Source organism: Nymphalis io, chromosome 3, assembly GCF_905147045.1.
Source record: "Nymphalis io chromosome 3, ilAglIoxx1.1, whole genome shotgun sequence".
Lineage (NCBI taxonomy): Eukaryota > Metazoa > Arthropoda > Insecta > Lepidoptera > Nymphalidae > Nymphalis > Nymphalis io.
In genome coordinates this window covers 5,992,312-6,008,652 of record NC_065890.1, presented here as the reverse complement: position 1 = coordinate 6,008,652, position 16,341 = coordinate 5,992,312, and the positions used below count along the sequence as shown (strand labels likewise).

The window sequence follows — 16,341 nt, the reverse complement described above, 5'->3', positions numbered from 1 at the left end:
TAAAATGAAAGAATGAATTATAGTCAAAGAAATTTCTTTACCTAATTACTAAAAATTCATTGATTTTCCGGAATAGATGATGTACTGATGATCGAATTTTGGCCACGAAGGCTAATAAGCAACAAGGAATAGCTAATTGCGGGGGATATAATAAACAAACTGAACATAATTTACACTGGTATGGTAACAACCACAAATGTGTTGCGAACATGTCCCATTAATTGTCCGTTACGGCTAGAGACAGATCAGACCCAGGATAGCTATTGTCTTGACAAGGGCATTTGATTTGGGACCTGTAGGCTTAATTCATGGACCTTGGGATATGCAGGCTTACTTGACGAAAGATTGGTACCAGACGAAAGAGGAACTCGGGTTGTATATATACATAAAGAAGAAATAAACAATTAACTTTATAATTTTCTTAAAATTTTCTAAGATAAAAATAATCTGTACAATACGCAATACGCAATACGCACGGATAAATAAATATTTCAAAATTATGTCTTGAATTATTCATCTTAGTTTTTATTAAAATCGATTTATCTATTAAAAACAAATAACTTGCAGACAGCTGTGACCGTTATCATATCACATATGTATGTACAGAATTGACACGTCACAGATATTAATATCAGTCACTATTGTTATTTCTCATATTTTGCTCGCATCGTTAGGAACTCGTTTCATTTAAATTGAAAATTATCAAACAAATATTTTAATGTCGGTCGAATTTGAACAAAATTATAATATGCGGGTCCGGTCTTTGTGCCCAGCTTTGGCAGAAATAGCACGAGTTGAATTGAATGAAGACACCAAGAGTCTTGAAGAAAGTATACGATGTTTAAAGCAATGGATACAAAAACAACCACATTTAAGAGCTAGAACCGGTAAGTACATTTTTATGAGATAAAGTTAGTTTTTTTCCATTGTTATATATTAATTCTTCAATATATTACTAAAAATATACCGTCTGGGTACCGCCAAACAGCAATACGTAGTATTATTGTGTTCCAGTTTGAAGGCAAAGTGAACCATTATAATAACAGTCACAAGGAAAATAGCATGTTACATATCTCATAGTACCAATTGGCGGGGGTTACTGCTAACCATCAAATGGTCCCATTTGCCAGTCTGCCTACCTATTAAAGCTTAAGAAAAACTGTGAATATGTTATATAAATATTAAATACATATTCACAGTGAATGTTCCGAATCATTTAAAAAATTATTAAGATATTTACCTTTTTTGTGAACATGTGAATTTTTAAACTTATGAATTGATTGCCAAATCTATATCTACATTACAATCTGTAACTACAATGGATATTAAATAATGCTTATATAAGTCACAAGGGCGATTTTTCTGAAATGTAATATTGACCATTATCTTATGAAAAATATTCGTGCCTATTTAGGAATCAACGCCGTGGGCTTGGAAAAAATAGATTATTACGAGTTGATATATTACTCATATATGATATATTTGAATATCACTCATAACATTTTCTATTCTTCCTTCTTACAGATGACCAATGGCTAGCTGCGTTTTTACGTGGAACTAAATTTAGATTAGAACAAACCAAAAGCAAAATGGACCTCTATTATTCACTAAGAAGTACGGCGCCGTATCTTTATAATATTAAATATTATGATCCTAAGGTTATAGAAATTATAAATATAGGGTAAGGGTCAATTCCATGTTTATTTAGGATTACCAACATGATATAAAGTTATAATTACAAATAAAAAGTTTACAATTTAATAGGTCGAAGGGTAAAAGTTGCCTTATGGACAAGTAAGCACGACGTGCAAAAGATACACTAAGCATCTAAAATAATAATGAAAGAAAAGAAATATTTATTTGACATGTTTATCGTAACTTGATAGCGATTATTTTGATTGTTTAATATTCCTTCAATATTGATATGACGTAAAAAGATTATATACTAATTGTTGTTCTTTACTTCAAAATATTTTATTTTCCAGGAATTCGTTCTATCGAATTATGAGAGTTAGGGAATAGAGAATGCATCTGTGTTTGCGCACACTCTTGTGCACTATAATATGTCTTGCGCAATTGGCTAATCTCTCTTGAGATTCGCCGCCGTGGCCGAAATCGGTCTAGAGGACTGTTAAGTCCTCTAGACCGATTATAGTTATATAGATTATATACCTAAGTTGTTTATTAATACTTTAAATCGTTTGTTTTCAGATGCACTTTAATATTACAGAAAACTAAGAACCCAGCGGATCCCAGAGTTATTATATACCGCTTAGGTTTATGTGATCCCAAAAAATTCTCTTTGATAGACATATTATCAGTCTTTGGATTTCAAGAACAGGTAACTTTGCTACGCAGAATTATATTCGATTAATTGTTTACTACTACTTTGGGCTGGGTATTTTTGTTTTTGGTACCTACTTTGCATAAAAAATAGAATATAAATGCTAAACTAATACCATCTGTACAGTGTATACTTTTTATACTCTTTAAATGCATATTATCTGTTGAAATTGCGAGCGCTATGGTCATTGTTGGTGTAGGTGCGTAATTTTTGACCAAAGACTGGTATACTAGGCGCTCTATGTGCTTAATACCAGCTGCATTATCTTACAGCAGTCAAAAACAAAATCACACTCGTCATTGAATTGAATTAAGAGCATAAATAGTATTTATTAAATTCAATGATGTGGTATTTCGCACTAAAACCTTTTTTAGTTGAGGAGGCTTTTCTTAAGCTGTGACATATATATACAAATGTTGATGGACGTGTTTAATATTTTATCCACAGATTTGTTTTATGGAAGACGATAATTTCGTTGTTTCTGGAGCAGTTAATGTTGTGGATTTAACCGGTTCTACACTTGCCCATTACACATCAACATCTATCAAACAGATAAGAAACATAATTAGAGCTAACCAGGTTAGTGCCTTTTCTGTATGAATTTGAATCTATAGAAATATTCTTTAAGAACAAATTCTAAAATCACTGCGAAGCACGATCCTGTTACATCAGAAAGTGATATGCGACACCGATTACAATACTATGACATTTAACATAATAATATTTATATAAAGAATAGTAACTAAGAGAATATAAGTAATAAGTGAGTACACTATATTGAATGTTGAAACGTTTTCTCCTTCCTGGAGGTGGGCGCTAGTGGCTGCGGCACAGTCTATGACTAATATAGTTGTTAATAATCACATTTCTAAAAGTTAACTTTTATGTTTCGAATATATATGTAAAAAAAAAAGTTTAAAGTAAGTTCACACATGTAAGATACTACGTACGTTCTTAAATAATATCCATTATTTATTTTTAAAGTATAAATTGTATTAACTCCATTATCTTCAACTATCTACTTGTTAAACTTCAAAGATGTCAAATTGTTTCAGGAAGCGGTACCATTGAGAATAAAATCAATGCATTTCATCAATACTTCACCGTTTTTGGAAACATTTCTTAACATAAGCAAAAGATTTATGAGTGAAAAAAGCAAAAATAGAGTAAGATTATGCTAGACATTACGAATATATATTACGGAATTCATTTGTATATAATACGGAAAATTATCTTTCAGATAATGATACACAATAAGAATATAGAATCTTTGCATGAATACGTACCAATAGAAGTATTACCAGAGGAGTACGGAGGAACGGGTGACAGTATTCAGAGTTGTATAGGTTAGTTTAATATTCAAAATCATATTTAATTTGTTAAATAAATATTATACAAAAAAGCGGTTGGGCGCTTTGAAAAACGCTCCTGACAGGTCAGTGATCGAGTATACGATGAAACTTTGAAATTATCGTTTATCCTACTAACGAATAATAATATTATGATCTTTATTATCATGTCAACTTATAATTAATTTTATAATTTTGAATTATTTTTATTTTAAATAAACAACCTAACATAAATCCATAATGCACTGTTACAAGGTTATGTCAACTTTTTATTTTGCAGAGCGTCACTAGTGACCAACTGACATACGAGTATATCAGAAAAGCTTCCTTTCAGTTGTCGGCCTACAAATTGCACTTGATTAACATAATATATTTAATTTACAGATCATTGGAAGAAAAAAATGTCAGACTACAGTTCATTCTTTGAAGATGATCTGAAATTTGGAAGTGACGAGTCAAAACGTCCGAGAAAATCTTAACCAGCCGCCATTGACAAAAATTTTAGACTAAATTAGAATTTTAGAATTAGATTAAATTAAAAAAAACAATAATCTAATTTAATGAATTTGCATAATTTTGTGAATGATACTCAGATTATAAGTAGGACGCACTGATTAAAGACCCTAGATCTGATCAATCAGACTGCCAAAGATCGGGATGGTTTGCTTTCGTGCCAGCAGTGGACGGCAAAAGGCTGAAAAATAATAATAATCTCATATTGATGTGTATTATTTACTACCTAATATCTATTTATCTAGTGTAAGCAGTTTTTTTAAGTATTTCCGTCGAATCCATAATGTATTTTTATAAAATAATAACATCAACATTGTTATTTTTTCATTTAGAGTACGAGATTTTTTTAAACTTGTAAAATGTTTTATCCTTAGGATAAATAAAAACAATGTTACTAAATAAAAAAAATCAACATTACACTGGATATAGATTCAAATGACCAGCAACGATTACTGGTGGTAGGGCTTTGTGCAAGCTCGTCTGGGTAGGTACCACCCACTCATCAGATATTCTACCGCAAAACAGCAATACTTGATATTGTTGTGTTCCGGTTTGAAGGGTGAGTGAGCCAGTGTAATTACAGGCACAAGGGACATAAAATCTTAGTTCCCAAGGTTGGTGGCGCATTGGCTATAAGCGATGGTTGACATTTCTTACAATGCCAATGTCTAAGGGCGTTTGGTGACCACTTACCATCAGGTGGCCCATATGCTCGTCCACCTTCCTATTCTATAAAAAAAAAAAAAAAACGATATATGAAAAATAAATTCATAGCCATACCTAATTTTAATATTAAAAATCTGACATCTGTATAATCGATATTTTATGAAAACGATAAAATTGTTATGTCAGTACATTAACGATATAAATAAACAGATATTCAAGTAACACGTCTTGTTTCGATTTAGTAAATCCATTAAGGATGAGAGCCTTGTTGTTTTTGTCGCCTATAATTATAATAAAATATACTGCAAGAGTACTTAGATAATTAATAGAATGGTGGTAGAGCTTTGTGCAAGATCGTTTGGGTAGGTACCATCCACTCATCAGATATTCTACCGCAAAACAGCAGTACTTGGTATTGTTGTGTTCCGGTTTGAAGGGTGAGTGAGTCAGTGTAATTACAGGCACAAGGGACATAAAATCTTAGTTCTCAAGATTGGTGGCGCATCGGTGATGTAAGCGATGGTTAACATTTCTTACAATGCCAATGTCTATGGGCGTTGTTGACCACTTACCATCAGGTGGCCCATATGCTCGTCCATCTTCTTATTCTATAAAAAAAAGAATATGTGGATAGTTTGATGACAATGCAATTTTGTGACAAAATTTGATGACAGGTATAACAAAAAGTTTTGTCTTTACCATAGTGTACATAGCTTATCTAAGGTTGAGCCCTCTAGTGAGTAGAATAAACTATAAAAAGAATATCTGACCAACTGACATATCAACTTACAGCCCAAACTACTGAGGCTAGCACCATGAAAACTTGCACACAGATTACTTTTACCGTAAATTAGCAATAAATATTGTTGAAAATTGAGTAACTAAGGTAGTGTAATAAAGGAAATGAAAATGTGTATGAAAATCGTTCTTTTTTGAAGAAAGAGCTAGGGAAATTGGTATTTAGCAATTCTGAATTATGTCACGAGCGAAGCCGCGGGTAAAGCGCTAGTAACGTATGAGCTGTATAATATTATCCCGATTGTAGCTGTTTTGTCGTGTCGTCGCATAACATCGGCTTGAAACGCATCGTGTCGTTGAAGCTGACGAACGTGTGTTGTGTGTGGAAGGAGACACTAAGAATTCATTAGAAATTAATCCACCAACTAAAAAAAATATCTTTAATAACCAAGAGCTTTTGGTGTTATTTATGTGTGACACGTCCCTTGATGGACAGTTTTAATAAATATAGGCTTGGAAGAATTTCAACCAGAAAGCTGCGGCCGGCCAGTAGTAAAGACATAATTATTTATAGATATAGTTTAAGTATTGAATATCGCTTCAATAAAAATAACCAGCGATAGAGATTACAGGAGATAAATCAACGGGTCAACGGATTGATGAATTATTTTTCCTCTTAAAGGTTTCATTCTATGTATGGAAAAATTACTGTAAATCACAAAACAAATATTATAATAGTCGAAAATTACATTTTATTTTGTTATATGCAAAAAAAACAATATTTATGTAGGAAAGTGTGATTGACGGTTTTCCGCATATGAAATGCCATCACGTTAAAACTATAAAGAATATGTTAGAGCGCGCCTAAAGCCGACAAAATCCTCCCGCGCACCCCTTACTCTCCCTCCTCTAATAGATCGCAAATACGCGATCTCATTTTTATGTTGACGCTACCTACAACGACTGGAAGTATTGTATGTGAATGATTTTCATTGACGCATAGACTTAAATATATGTTTCGAAGAATGATTCTTTTAATTTAATTATGCAAGATGGTAAAATTATTACAAAGCGCAGTTCTTAGTCGCAATGAAGCTATACATATGTTTATATACATATATAAGTATATATATACTTACATACTGGTTGAAATCATATCTCCTTAGTGGGGTAATAAATAGTGCTAATTATTTGTAGGTCATTATTACTGGTACAAGTAATACTATCAAATCGACAGAGCTATGTTTTTTATTATCTATTCTATACAAATGATAAAACTGTAAGAAAATGTAACTGATTGCTCCCTGTACATGGAAGATATATAAGTAAAATTATTATCGAGGGCCTTTATCAACGCAATAGAATCCATAACAATGATTGTTAGAATTTTTGTGTGATTGTCTGTGCGCTTGTGTGCGCTAATCTTAGTAAAAGGATTAACTAACTTGGGTGCAGTTTTCACAAATGTATTGGGGCAAATTCCACTTAAAATTAAGTGTTTCTTTTACTTCAATCGGCTTATAAATAATAAAGATGTGTCCATTTAAAGAATCACGTAGAACATTTATTGCTGAAACTTATAAATGATAGTAAGTAAGTTTATAGGAACAAAATAACGTTAAAAATGAACAGTTTCAGAGATTTAGGATCTTCCAATGTAAGTTGAGGTCAGAATCTGAGCATATAGACCTGAACTTTAGTTCTATATGATCAAACATATTAAATAGGGTTCAGCTTATACTGGGCATACGTTACACGTGCCCACGCGTTTATGTTAAACGCGCCTCTGTCTGTATTTGTTTGTAATATATTTTGTCAGGTTATGAGAGTAGCTTAATAAAAACTGCATTTCGGATTTAAAAAAAAATAATGTAATACACATTTCTTTTGTATTTCGATACTATATAATATTTAACTAGCTATTGCCCGCGGCTTCCCTCGCGCGTAAGTATGGGTAAAGGATAAATGTTTGTATGGAATTCTGTGATTTTAAAGTAAGAAACAAGAAGCAGAAAAAAAAAGAATATTACGGCGTTTTTTTCATCAGTGAACTTATAGTAATGCCTGTAGTTTGACTTAATATATTTTATAGTGACCTAAATTGGTTAAACTAAAATTTATTTTATATACGTCTTTCGGTCTGTAATACTGTAGCTCAGATTCCTCAGTTATCCACGTCGTTGTTGTCAAAATGCCAAGTGTAAATGGCCAAGTGCACAAATATTTTTTTGTTTTAAAATATTCAGATTAAACAAAACTATTGAACTCCCCAAAAACTTTATTATACTAATATAATTATGCTGCAGAGTTCGTTTGGTTAAACGCGTTAATCTCAAGAACTACTGGTTCGAATTAAAAAAAAGTTTTTGGTTGGATAGCCTATTTATCGACGAAAGCTAAAGGCTATATAACATCACGCTACGACCAATACGAGCATAGTATCAATGACATGGGACATTAACAGGCTATATCAATGAACAATAATAATAATAATATCCCGGGACATTATTCACACACGGCCATCTGATCCCAAATTAAGTAGAGCTCATGCTATGGAAACCAGACAACTGATATACTACATATGCTACTTTTCTTTTGTAAAAACATACTTCAAAAGATAATTACACCCAGACTCAGGACAAACAGACATGTTCATGCACACAAATGTTGTCCTGGGTGGGAATCGAACCCACAACCTTCAGCGTGAAAGGCAAGTATCTACCAACTACGCCAACGGGCTCGTCAAATGTTGCAAAAATGGGAAAAAAAATATTCCTTTTGAGAGCTCCCATTGCGTGCGCTGCGTAAACGGTTAAAGTTACACAACCATCATGTATGACGGAATTGTTCCTCTTGAAAAGTTCGCAATGGCATATCTTTTAAGGTTGACTCGCTATGACCTTTTTTATGGTTATCAAATTTTTTCTACGATAATACATTTATCGATTATTATTAGTCGTTTTTACAAACATGGCATTAATTTGTATGAAAGATATCGAGATAAGATCATAGACAGTTTATAGTACTTTTTATAGTTTTGACATATTTCAACAGGTAGTTTTTGAAAATACTCATACTTAAGTATGTTTTCGGCTTATAAATAAAGTAAGTTAATCTTTCAGTTTTAGAAGGCCACAATTACGTGTGAAGGTATCGTTTGCAGTCACAATAAATAAAGTACAGGAAAAGACATTCAAGTATGCCGGTATAGATTTAAGAGACTGTTGTTTTTCTCATGGACGATTGTATGTTGCCCCATCTAAACCCTTGTGTGGCGATAACCTATAAATAATAATATCCCACGAAAATAAAACTAAAAATGTTGTAAATACTCAAATATTATAAGTCCGCTCTTAGTGATTTCTTTAAGTTATACGCGGGTGAAACCGCGGGCACAGCTAGCTAGTTTTTTAATAAAAATTGTATAACAAATTATTCATGTAAGAATAATTGTAAAATATGAACAACTCAGAAGTTTTATGAAATAAAAAAAAAACACATTTATTGTAAAACAGTTAGTTTTACAGTAAATGTGCTGGCTAAATGAAACTGCGACAAAAACTTTTCGTCAAAAACAAATTTCCACACGAGCTAAGCCGCGGGTATGAGTAGTTAAGGAAGAAAAATCTTATGTTGAATAGGTCTTTTTTTAGTGTCTACAAAGAAGGTTAACTGAGACAGACGAAGGGTTGGACCCCTTTGGCTACTGTCATGCACACAGCGCACAATCTTAACGCTTAATTGCAGCTGAAAATGGGAGTGATGTCATGAAAGAACACTGCCAATATAACTTTTATCACAATACTGCTACGTTGGCATGAGTTAATTCTTTTATCTATTATTTATCATTAAATTATATTCATATCAATGCAATCTTAATAGCTTTCTGAAACATTATCTGTCGAACGAAGGAAGAGTTATAATTTTATTGACAAGATAATATGATAACGTGTGCAACTATTACATTATAGGTTAAAAAATTCAACGGATAGTTGAATTTTTTAACGTATAAATATAAAATATAAATAGCTGAATTTACTTCAAAGATAAATTTCATTTTGAAAGGTAGCGCATGAAGAAATAACCCAATTAGTTACGGTATTTTGATGGAATTGTTTGTAATTTTTATTTTTTTAAATATATATTCTAGCATAACATAAAGGATGCTATAAGTAAAGTAGTTCAAAATAAAGTATGTATTTTTAATGTATACTTTAGTAAAATGTGTAGTTAGTTTTAAGCACGATGTTTTAATGTTATATTTATTTGTATTTTTGATTAGTAATTTAAGATTTAATAAAAATACGATTGGATAATTTGAATCTGTATGAAAATTCTCATAAAAAAAGAATATCAATGGTCTTGATAGATCTATATATAAATAGAAAAAGAGAAAACAGTTTAATAACATCTTCATTCTGTTTGCCAAACGATTTTCTCTTCTCTTTATTTAGTAGCTACTGACGAGCCTGAACGATGTAAAAGAATGGAAATAAGAGGAAAAAAAATGTTTAGACCATGCAAATTCATGTGTTTACCTCAAATTTTTAATATTGATTATGATTGAATTTCGAATTACTTTATTATTATTATACAAATATTCACTGGGCGAATACTAGTATATATAAAAATTGTTAATCTGAAATTCTGTAGAAGGTGGACGATATTTCGAGATAACGTATTACTGATAAAAAAGGTGTAAGTCGATACGCCATCGATCCACCACACAGTTCGTTACTAGTTCATTACAACATTTTCCGTCTTTATTGGTAAGTACAGTAACAGTTTATTATTACAAAGATAACACAGTTTGTCGTTTCAAACGGGTTTAAGATTATTTCACGTCGTATTTCGTGTGTGAAAGACATTGGTCTGAATTGCATAAAAATTGTCGTGTGTTATAAAAATAAATTGACGGTAAATATTAAATGTGTTATAATAGTGGTCACAGTAATTTGCTTATTGTAATAAAAGTGGTATATTGTGATATTATAATAGTCATATTTTTGAACGTATTAAAATATAGATAATTGTTCTGTTCGAACAAATAGCTTAAGTACCAGAAAGTTTTTGATAAGCATTTTTTTTCATTAAGTAAATTATACGTATATGTTAGCCTAGATATCAACGCATAAAAGTTTTTTATGTGTATGTAGATTTGTTTTTATTGTAGGTACCTAGGCTTACAAATAATTCAAATGTTCTTATTAAACCGCATATAGAGATATGAATAGAATGGTGTTTATAGAAATAATTATAATAAATATAATTAAAAAATATTATTATGTTATCGTTTTATTGATAAATAATATAACAGTGTTGCAAAATTGATAATTAATTTATGATTAAGTAATATAGAGTGATTTAAAAATGATTTCCACGTAAGTATAAATAAAAACAAAGATTTAAAAATAGAGTTGATATAATATTTTATATATATATTTTATTATATATATGTTTGAGAGTTCAATTGTTATGGTCGATGACTGTAGTTAACTTTGTAACTTGACCTTAACCTTGCTGGATGTGCTGTTAACCCATTTATTTATCTTACGCTAGAATCAGACTGTTTCTTATTCGTCCATTTTGCTCTTCCAAACAAATCGACATGTTTATACAACAAATAAAACGAAACATATGTGACAAGTGAACTGATTCGAAAATGTTGGTTTGACATTCGGTATCATAGCGAATATTCTCAAGTGAACGTTCTTCAGAATGTGTCTGCTATTACCTTTGGAATCTACACGTGTCTCGTGTAGTAATAAATATAAGCAATATTGTATACAGCTGTGTTAGTAAGTAGTTTATTCATTAGATAGCTTGTGATAATTCAGACGAACAAGTACAGTTTTAATTTAATAAGGAGACTTTCGAAACGGTCGCGACTCCAAATAGAGGCAAGCTACGATATTGTATATATAATATTTATTTTTATATTATATAATGATATTTTTATAATTTTCATAATTTTACTTATCTAATCTTAATAAATCGTTGTAGGTATATTTGAAACTAAAATAATACATTTTCAAATTACAATTACATTTTTAGGTTAATTTCTAATGGTCTCTTGTAGCTATAAAATATTTTTGCTATTCTCATTCTTCTCATGATAAAACTTTAATTTTAAGTAGCATTAATTAATACTACCCATTCAATAGTATAAACGTTTTTTAACTTAATATAAGAAACCGGTTTTTTACATATAATGTAAATAATTTATTTTAAGTTGCCTTGGACTTTATTTAAAAAAAGGAGATACAATATATTATTTCATTTATTACTCACGATGACAACACCGGTACATGTACAATCAAGATTTATTTTATTTTCAAATATATCTGATAATATCGAAAGTTGCAATTATATACATCTTGTTTCGTTATATTGTTAACATTGATATGATTTTTGTTTACGATATGTAATCACTATACTGATTTACAAAATATTGAAATCTGATAACGTGTTACAATGTACGAGTGTATTTATAAATAGGAAAATAAGAGAGAGAAAAAGTTATGAGTGTTCGACTATCTCTGTCATAATATAATAATATTTTTTTTAATTCTACAGATACCACAAATGATACGCGAATTATCTCCGGAATTGGCAAAAATTGCCAAGAATGAGTTGAATGAAAATCCAACTCAAGTTGCCAGTGATTTACAAAATTTAAAGGAATGGATATCAAAGCAGTCCCATTTGAGGGCAAGAACAGGTTAGTTTGTTAAGTATACATTAAATTTTTTATGAAATTGATAAAAATAGTTTAGTAGTTTTATGAATATAAGATATATTCAAAATATAATTAATGCATTTATTAAATTATTTTTCCAGATGACCAGTGGCTTATTGCTTTACTCAGAGGCTGCAAGTTCAGTCTAGAACGTGTAAAAGCGAAGTTAGATCTATTCTACACTTTACGGACAACTGCTCCTGAAGTTACCTTACGACAAAAACCGACTGAACCTCAATTTTTGGAATTTCTCAGACTAGGGTGAGAATTTCTTTTAAATAAACATGCACATAGATTTTTCTTGCAGTTATTGAAATTGGTACTGCTAGAAATATAAGACACTCCAAATACTATCAATTTGCAACCATCACAAGGAACTGATATGTATTTATAATATTTACTGCGTCCAACGGATTTGACCATCGTGAATATACTTGTGAGAGGCCTTTGTCCGGCTGTGGACGTTTTTCGGCTGATATGATGATGATGATAGTTACTAATATTTTAAAAGTTAGAATGAATAAGGTCATGCATTGGTATGTGCCGCTGCAATTAGTTTATAAGATTTAGAAGATAAGATAATTTGGTATGTTGTTTTCCATTAATGTTTTGGTTTGTTTATGGTTTTAGTACATGCGTTATTTTGCCTCAACCCAAAAACTCGCTAAGCCCTTGTGTTATCCTTATACGAGCGGGAGAATATGATCCAGATAAATATAATGTTGCCGATATCATGTGTATTTTGTATTATTTGGTACAGGTAAGACAATTAGTATCTAAAATAACTTCTCGTGAATTAGTTCGTGTAATAATAAGTAAATATAAGTTTTACAAGTTTTAAAAGTTCAGATTCAGTCGAATGTTACGAGTACTTTTTGCTAATTTATTTAATTATTTTGTTATAGATTTTAGTTATTGAAAATGATACGGCGACCGTGATGGGAACAGTGATAGCTGTTGATTATCAAAACGTTACTTTAAATCATCTAACACAAGCGAGCCCTAGTCTGTTGAAGAAGTTAGTGGCAGTCAGTCAGGTAGGAAAAATGTTTACTTGGATTTACATGGATATTAACGGCGTTACTGATAAACGTTGTTGTTAAAGAACACCTGTGTTTATTTAAACTCTGATTTCTAATAGATTTATATCTTTCTGTTATCATTCATTTGACATTTTCAAGAAAAAGAAGAAATTGTTTAACGTATCATCTCCTTAATAAATTTAAAGGCTTAAAGAGTTTTGCTTACATAAATGACATTATAAATTAATCGATAAGTTTGGGCTTATAACTATCAATCGTTTTATTTGCGTAGAACTTTGACATTCCCTGGGCGAATTTCTTCATTGAGAGGGGCAAGTTTCCCCCCGGACCTATGCTATGCCTGACCTGATGAGCCTGACTATGCCTATACATTTAACGCACATTTAGTGTCTACATTACTTGTGAAAGTAGGATTTAATATCTTACGACTTTACTTACAAATGTGGCTTAGCGCGGCTGTTTAGTTAAACACTGAATACGCATTTCCTGTCATCATTGATTTGATATTTGAAAGAGGATAAAATGTTTGATTAATCGCTTGATAAACAATGTTTTTAAGTAAGGCCGTAGAATCCTAATTAACATTAGGTGATGCATTGATGGTGTAAAGAATAATCTACATTTTTTCCATGAGTATTAGTCATCACTTACCGTAAGGGGGTATCCACATTTACATGTCAACCATGCAAAATAAATGAACATTATTTTATAACTAAATGTGCATAACATTTTTTCTGTATATAAGTAATGAGATGATTCGATTTCTAGATTTTTACGAGCGATTCGTATTTAATTTAATTTTAAATTGCCGTTGGTCCCTTTCAGGATTCACTGCCTCTTCGTCTAAAAGGCAGTCACCATGTAAATGTGCCGTCTGGTATTGAAATTATATTCAAGCTCGTATCTGGATTTCTAGGCGAAAAGGCAAGAGAAAGAGTAAGTATATCTAAGTAATACTAATGCCATCATCGTCGTTGTTTTCAAATACTTTTATAATCGTTCATATAATTGTATTATTTATTTCATTTGAATATAAATCATTATTAAGCTCTAAATTATATTATTTTTTTACATCATGTTTACTATGATTTTAGCTAAAGATATACAAAACAAACGAAGATTTATTAAAGAACTTACCAAAAGAAGTAATGCCTACCGAATATGGAGGTACTGGGGGTCCATTAAATGATATAATCGGTAAGAGTTATTGGAAACATTTATAATGTTATTAAAATCTTAATTTTATTTATAATTTAATTAAATTTACTTCTTTTTCTTTCAATCTTTCTGTCATAATTAATTTGATTTTTAAAAGAAGTAGACGTATGACGTACCTATAGGTTAAACCAATTTTCTTTTTGTCATGGCTTCGATACAAGATTATGGTAATAGTACTTGGTGGTAGGTATTACACAAAGCCCCAACCCCCAACATCGCCAATGCGCCACCAATCTTGGTGGGACATTGGCGATGTTGACAAAACAAATGTATTTTCAAGTGGAATAAAACTTAATACGTGGCGATAGTTGAAACTTTCTTATTTTATTCAGCTGTAAAATAAATTCAATTCGGTATTTTTGCAGAGTATTGGGCAAAGAAAATAGTCGAATACAGACCATGGATGGAAAAAGAAATGGAGTTCGGAACTGACGAATCAAAACGAACAAATGAAAATATGTCAAACAAGGGGTCATTCCGAAAACTGGATATAGATTAAAAAAATTACTCAAGTATTTAATATAGATATCAATATGGTCATATGTGAATCAATTTATGAATGTATTTTTTAAATGTTCTTTTCTGATTCTAAAATCAAGGAAATAACTTTTTTTTGATTGAATAACAACACACGAAATGTAATTTTAAAGATTATTAAAATCTCTACATTGGAAGTATTAATTTGTGACAATGTTTTTTTAAGTGATAATATTTCTGAATTATTTAAATTCTTAATTTTATTATGTTACGGTTTATACGTGACATTGGGAGATTATTTTGCGCTCAACTATCGTAGATACACGCAAGAAAAAAGTAATGCTTGTTTTAAAGAATAATAAGAAAAGTTTTAACTTTTCTAGATTTTAATTTTAACTAACAAAAATAAATACCCAGTTATTTACAACACTTTCTGTTAGTAATGGCCCCAATAAATAAGATTGATGTGATTTCCTATTTTCGTTTTCACCTTTATAATGTGACAGTAAATAACTTTGCAAAAACTAAAGTACGATGTAACGAGTGATTTTAGTCTTTGGTGTTTTTTAATTGGAAAATTTTTGGACGAGTGCACAACGAGTATTATAATAATACTAAAGCCTTTATTTTCTATAACACTAAATGATATATGATATATGTTTTATTTCTTTGCGGTATAACCCCCTCCTCGGTTGAAGGCCTTCTCCTGCTTCTTCCAACTTCCCCTGTGAACTGCTACCTTCCGCCAGTCGCTCCCTGCTATTTCCGCGAGGTTATCAGCCCATCTTCTCCTCGGTTTGCCTACTCTTCTTTTCCCTTGTGGGCCTTTACACTCTGTAGTTTTAGCTGTCCACCTACCGTCTTTGTATCGTGATACGTGGCCAGCCCATTGCCATTTTAATTTTAGAGCTTGTGTAAGGGTATCGGTTATTTTGGTTATTTTGTGTAATGACTTCACTTCTAATTTTGTATATTTTTCTTATATTCAGTATACTTCTCTCCACGGCTCTTTGTGTTGTTTCGATTTTTTGTTTCGCTCTTGTCGTAAATATTCAAGTTTGGCAACCGTACAGAAGGCAGGGCAGTAAGCAGGCATCTATTACAGTTTTCTTTATGTTTATCGTGTAGTCTCCTTTTAATATTTCTTTAAGTAACAGCGAGTATTAGTTTCATACAGTTACTTTATTTTGATAAAATATTGTAGTAAGTATTGTAGAAAACCTATTTCACCAACAGCTATCCTATCACCAATTG

The 16,341-nt window shown here is 31.1% G+C and overlaps 1 protein-coding gene across 1 annotated transcript; it reads left to right on the top strand.

The window, feature by feature from the left end:
* The first annotated feature begins 184 nt into the window (after positions 1-184).
* LOC126781107 (uncharacterized) lies at positions 185-15,291 on the top strand. Its single transcript, XM_050505929.1, has 15 exons — positions 185-887; positions 1,525-1,681; positions 2,212-2,341; positions 2,792-2,923; positions 3,400-3,510; positions 3,585-3,690; positions 4,078-4,169; positions 10,411-10,527; positions 12,187-12,331; positions 12,451-12,610; positions 12,980-13,109; positions 13,255-13,386; positions 14,218-14,328; positions 14,487-14,589; positions 14,976-15,291. Exons 1-15 carry the CDS (start codon positions 719-721, stop codon positions 15,107-15,109), a joined length of 1,929 nt encoding a protein of 642 aa, XP_050361886.1. The 5' UTR covers positions 185-718; the 3' UTR covers positions 15,110-15,291.
* Positions 15,292-16,341: the final 1,050 nt, after the last annotated feature.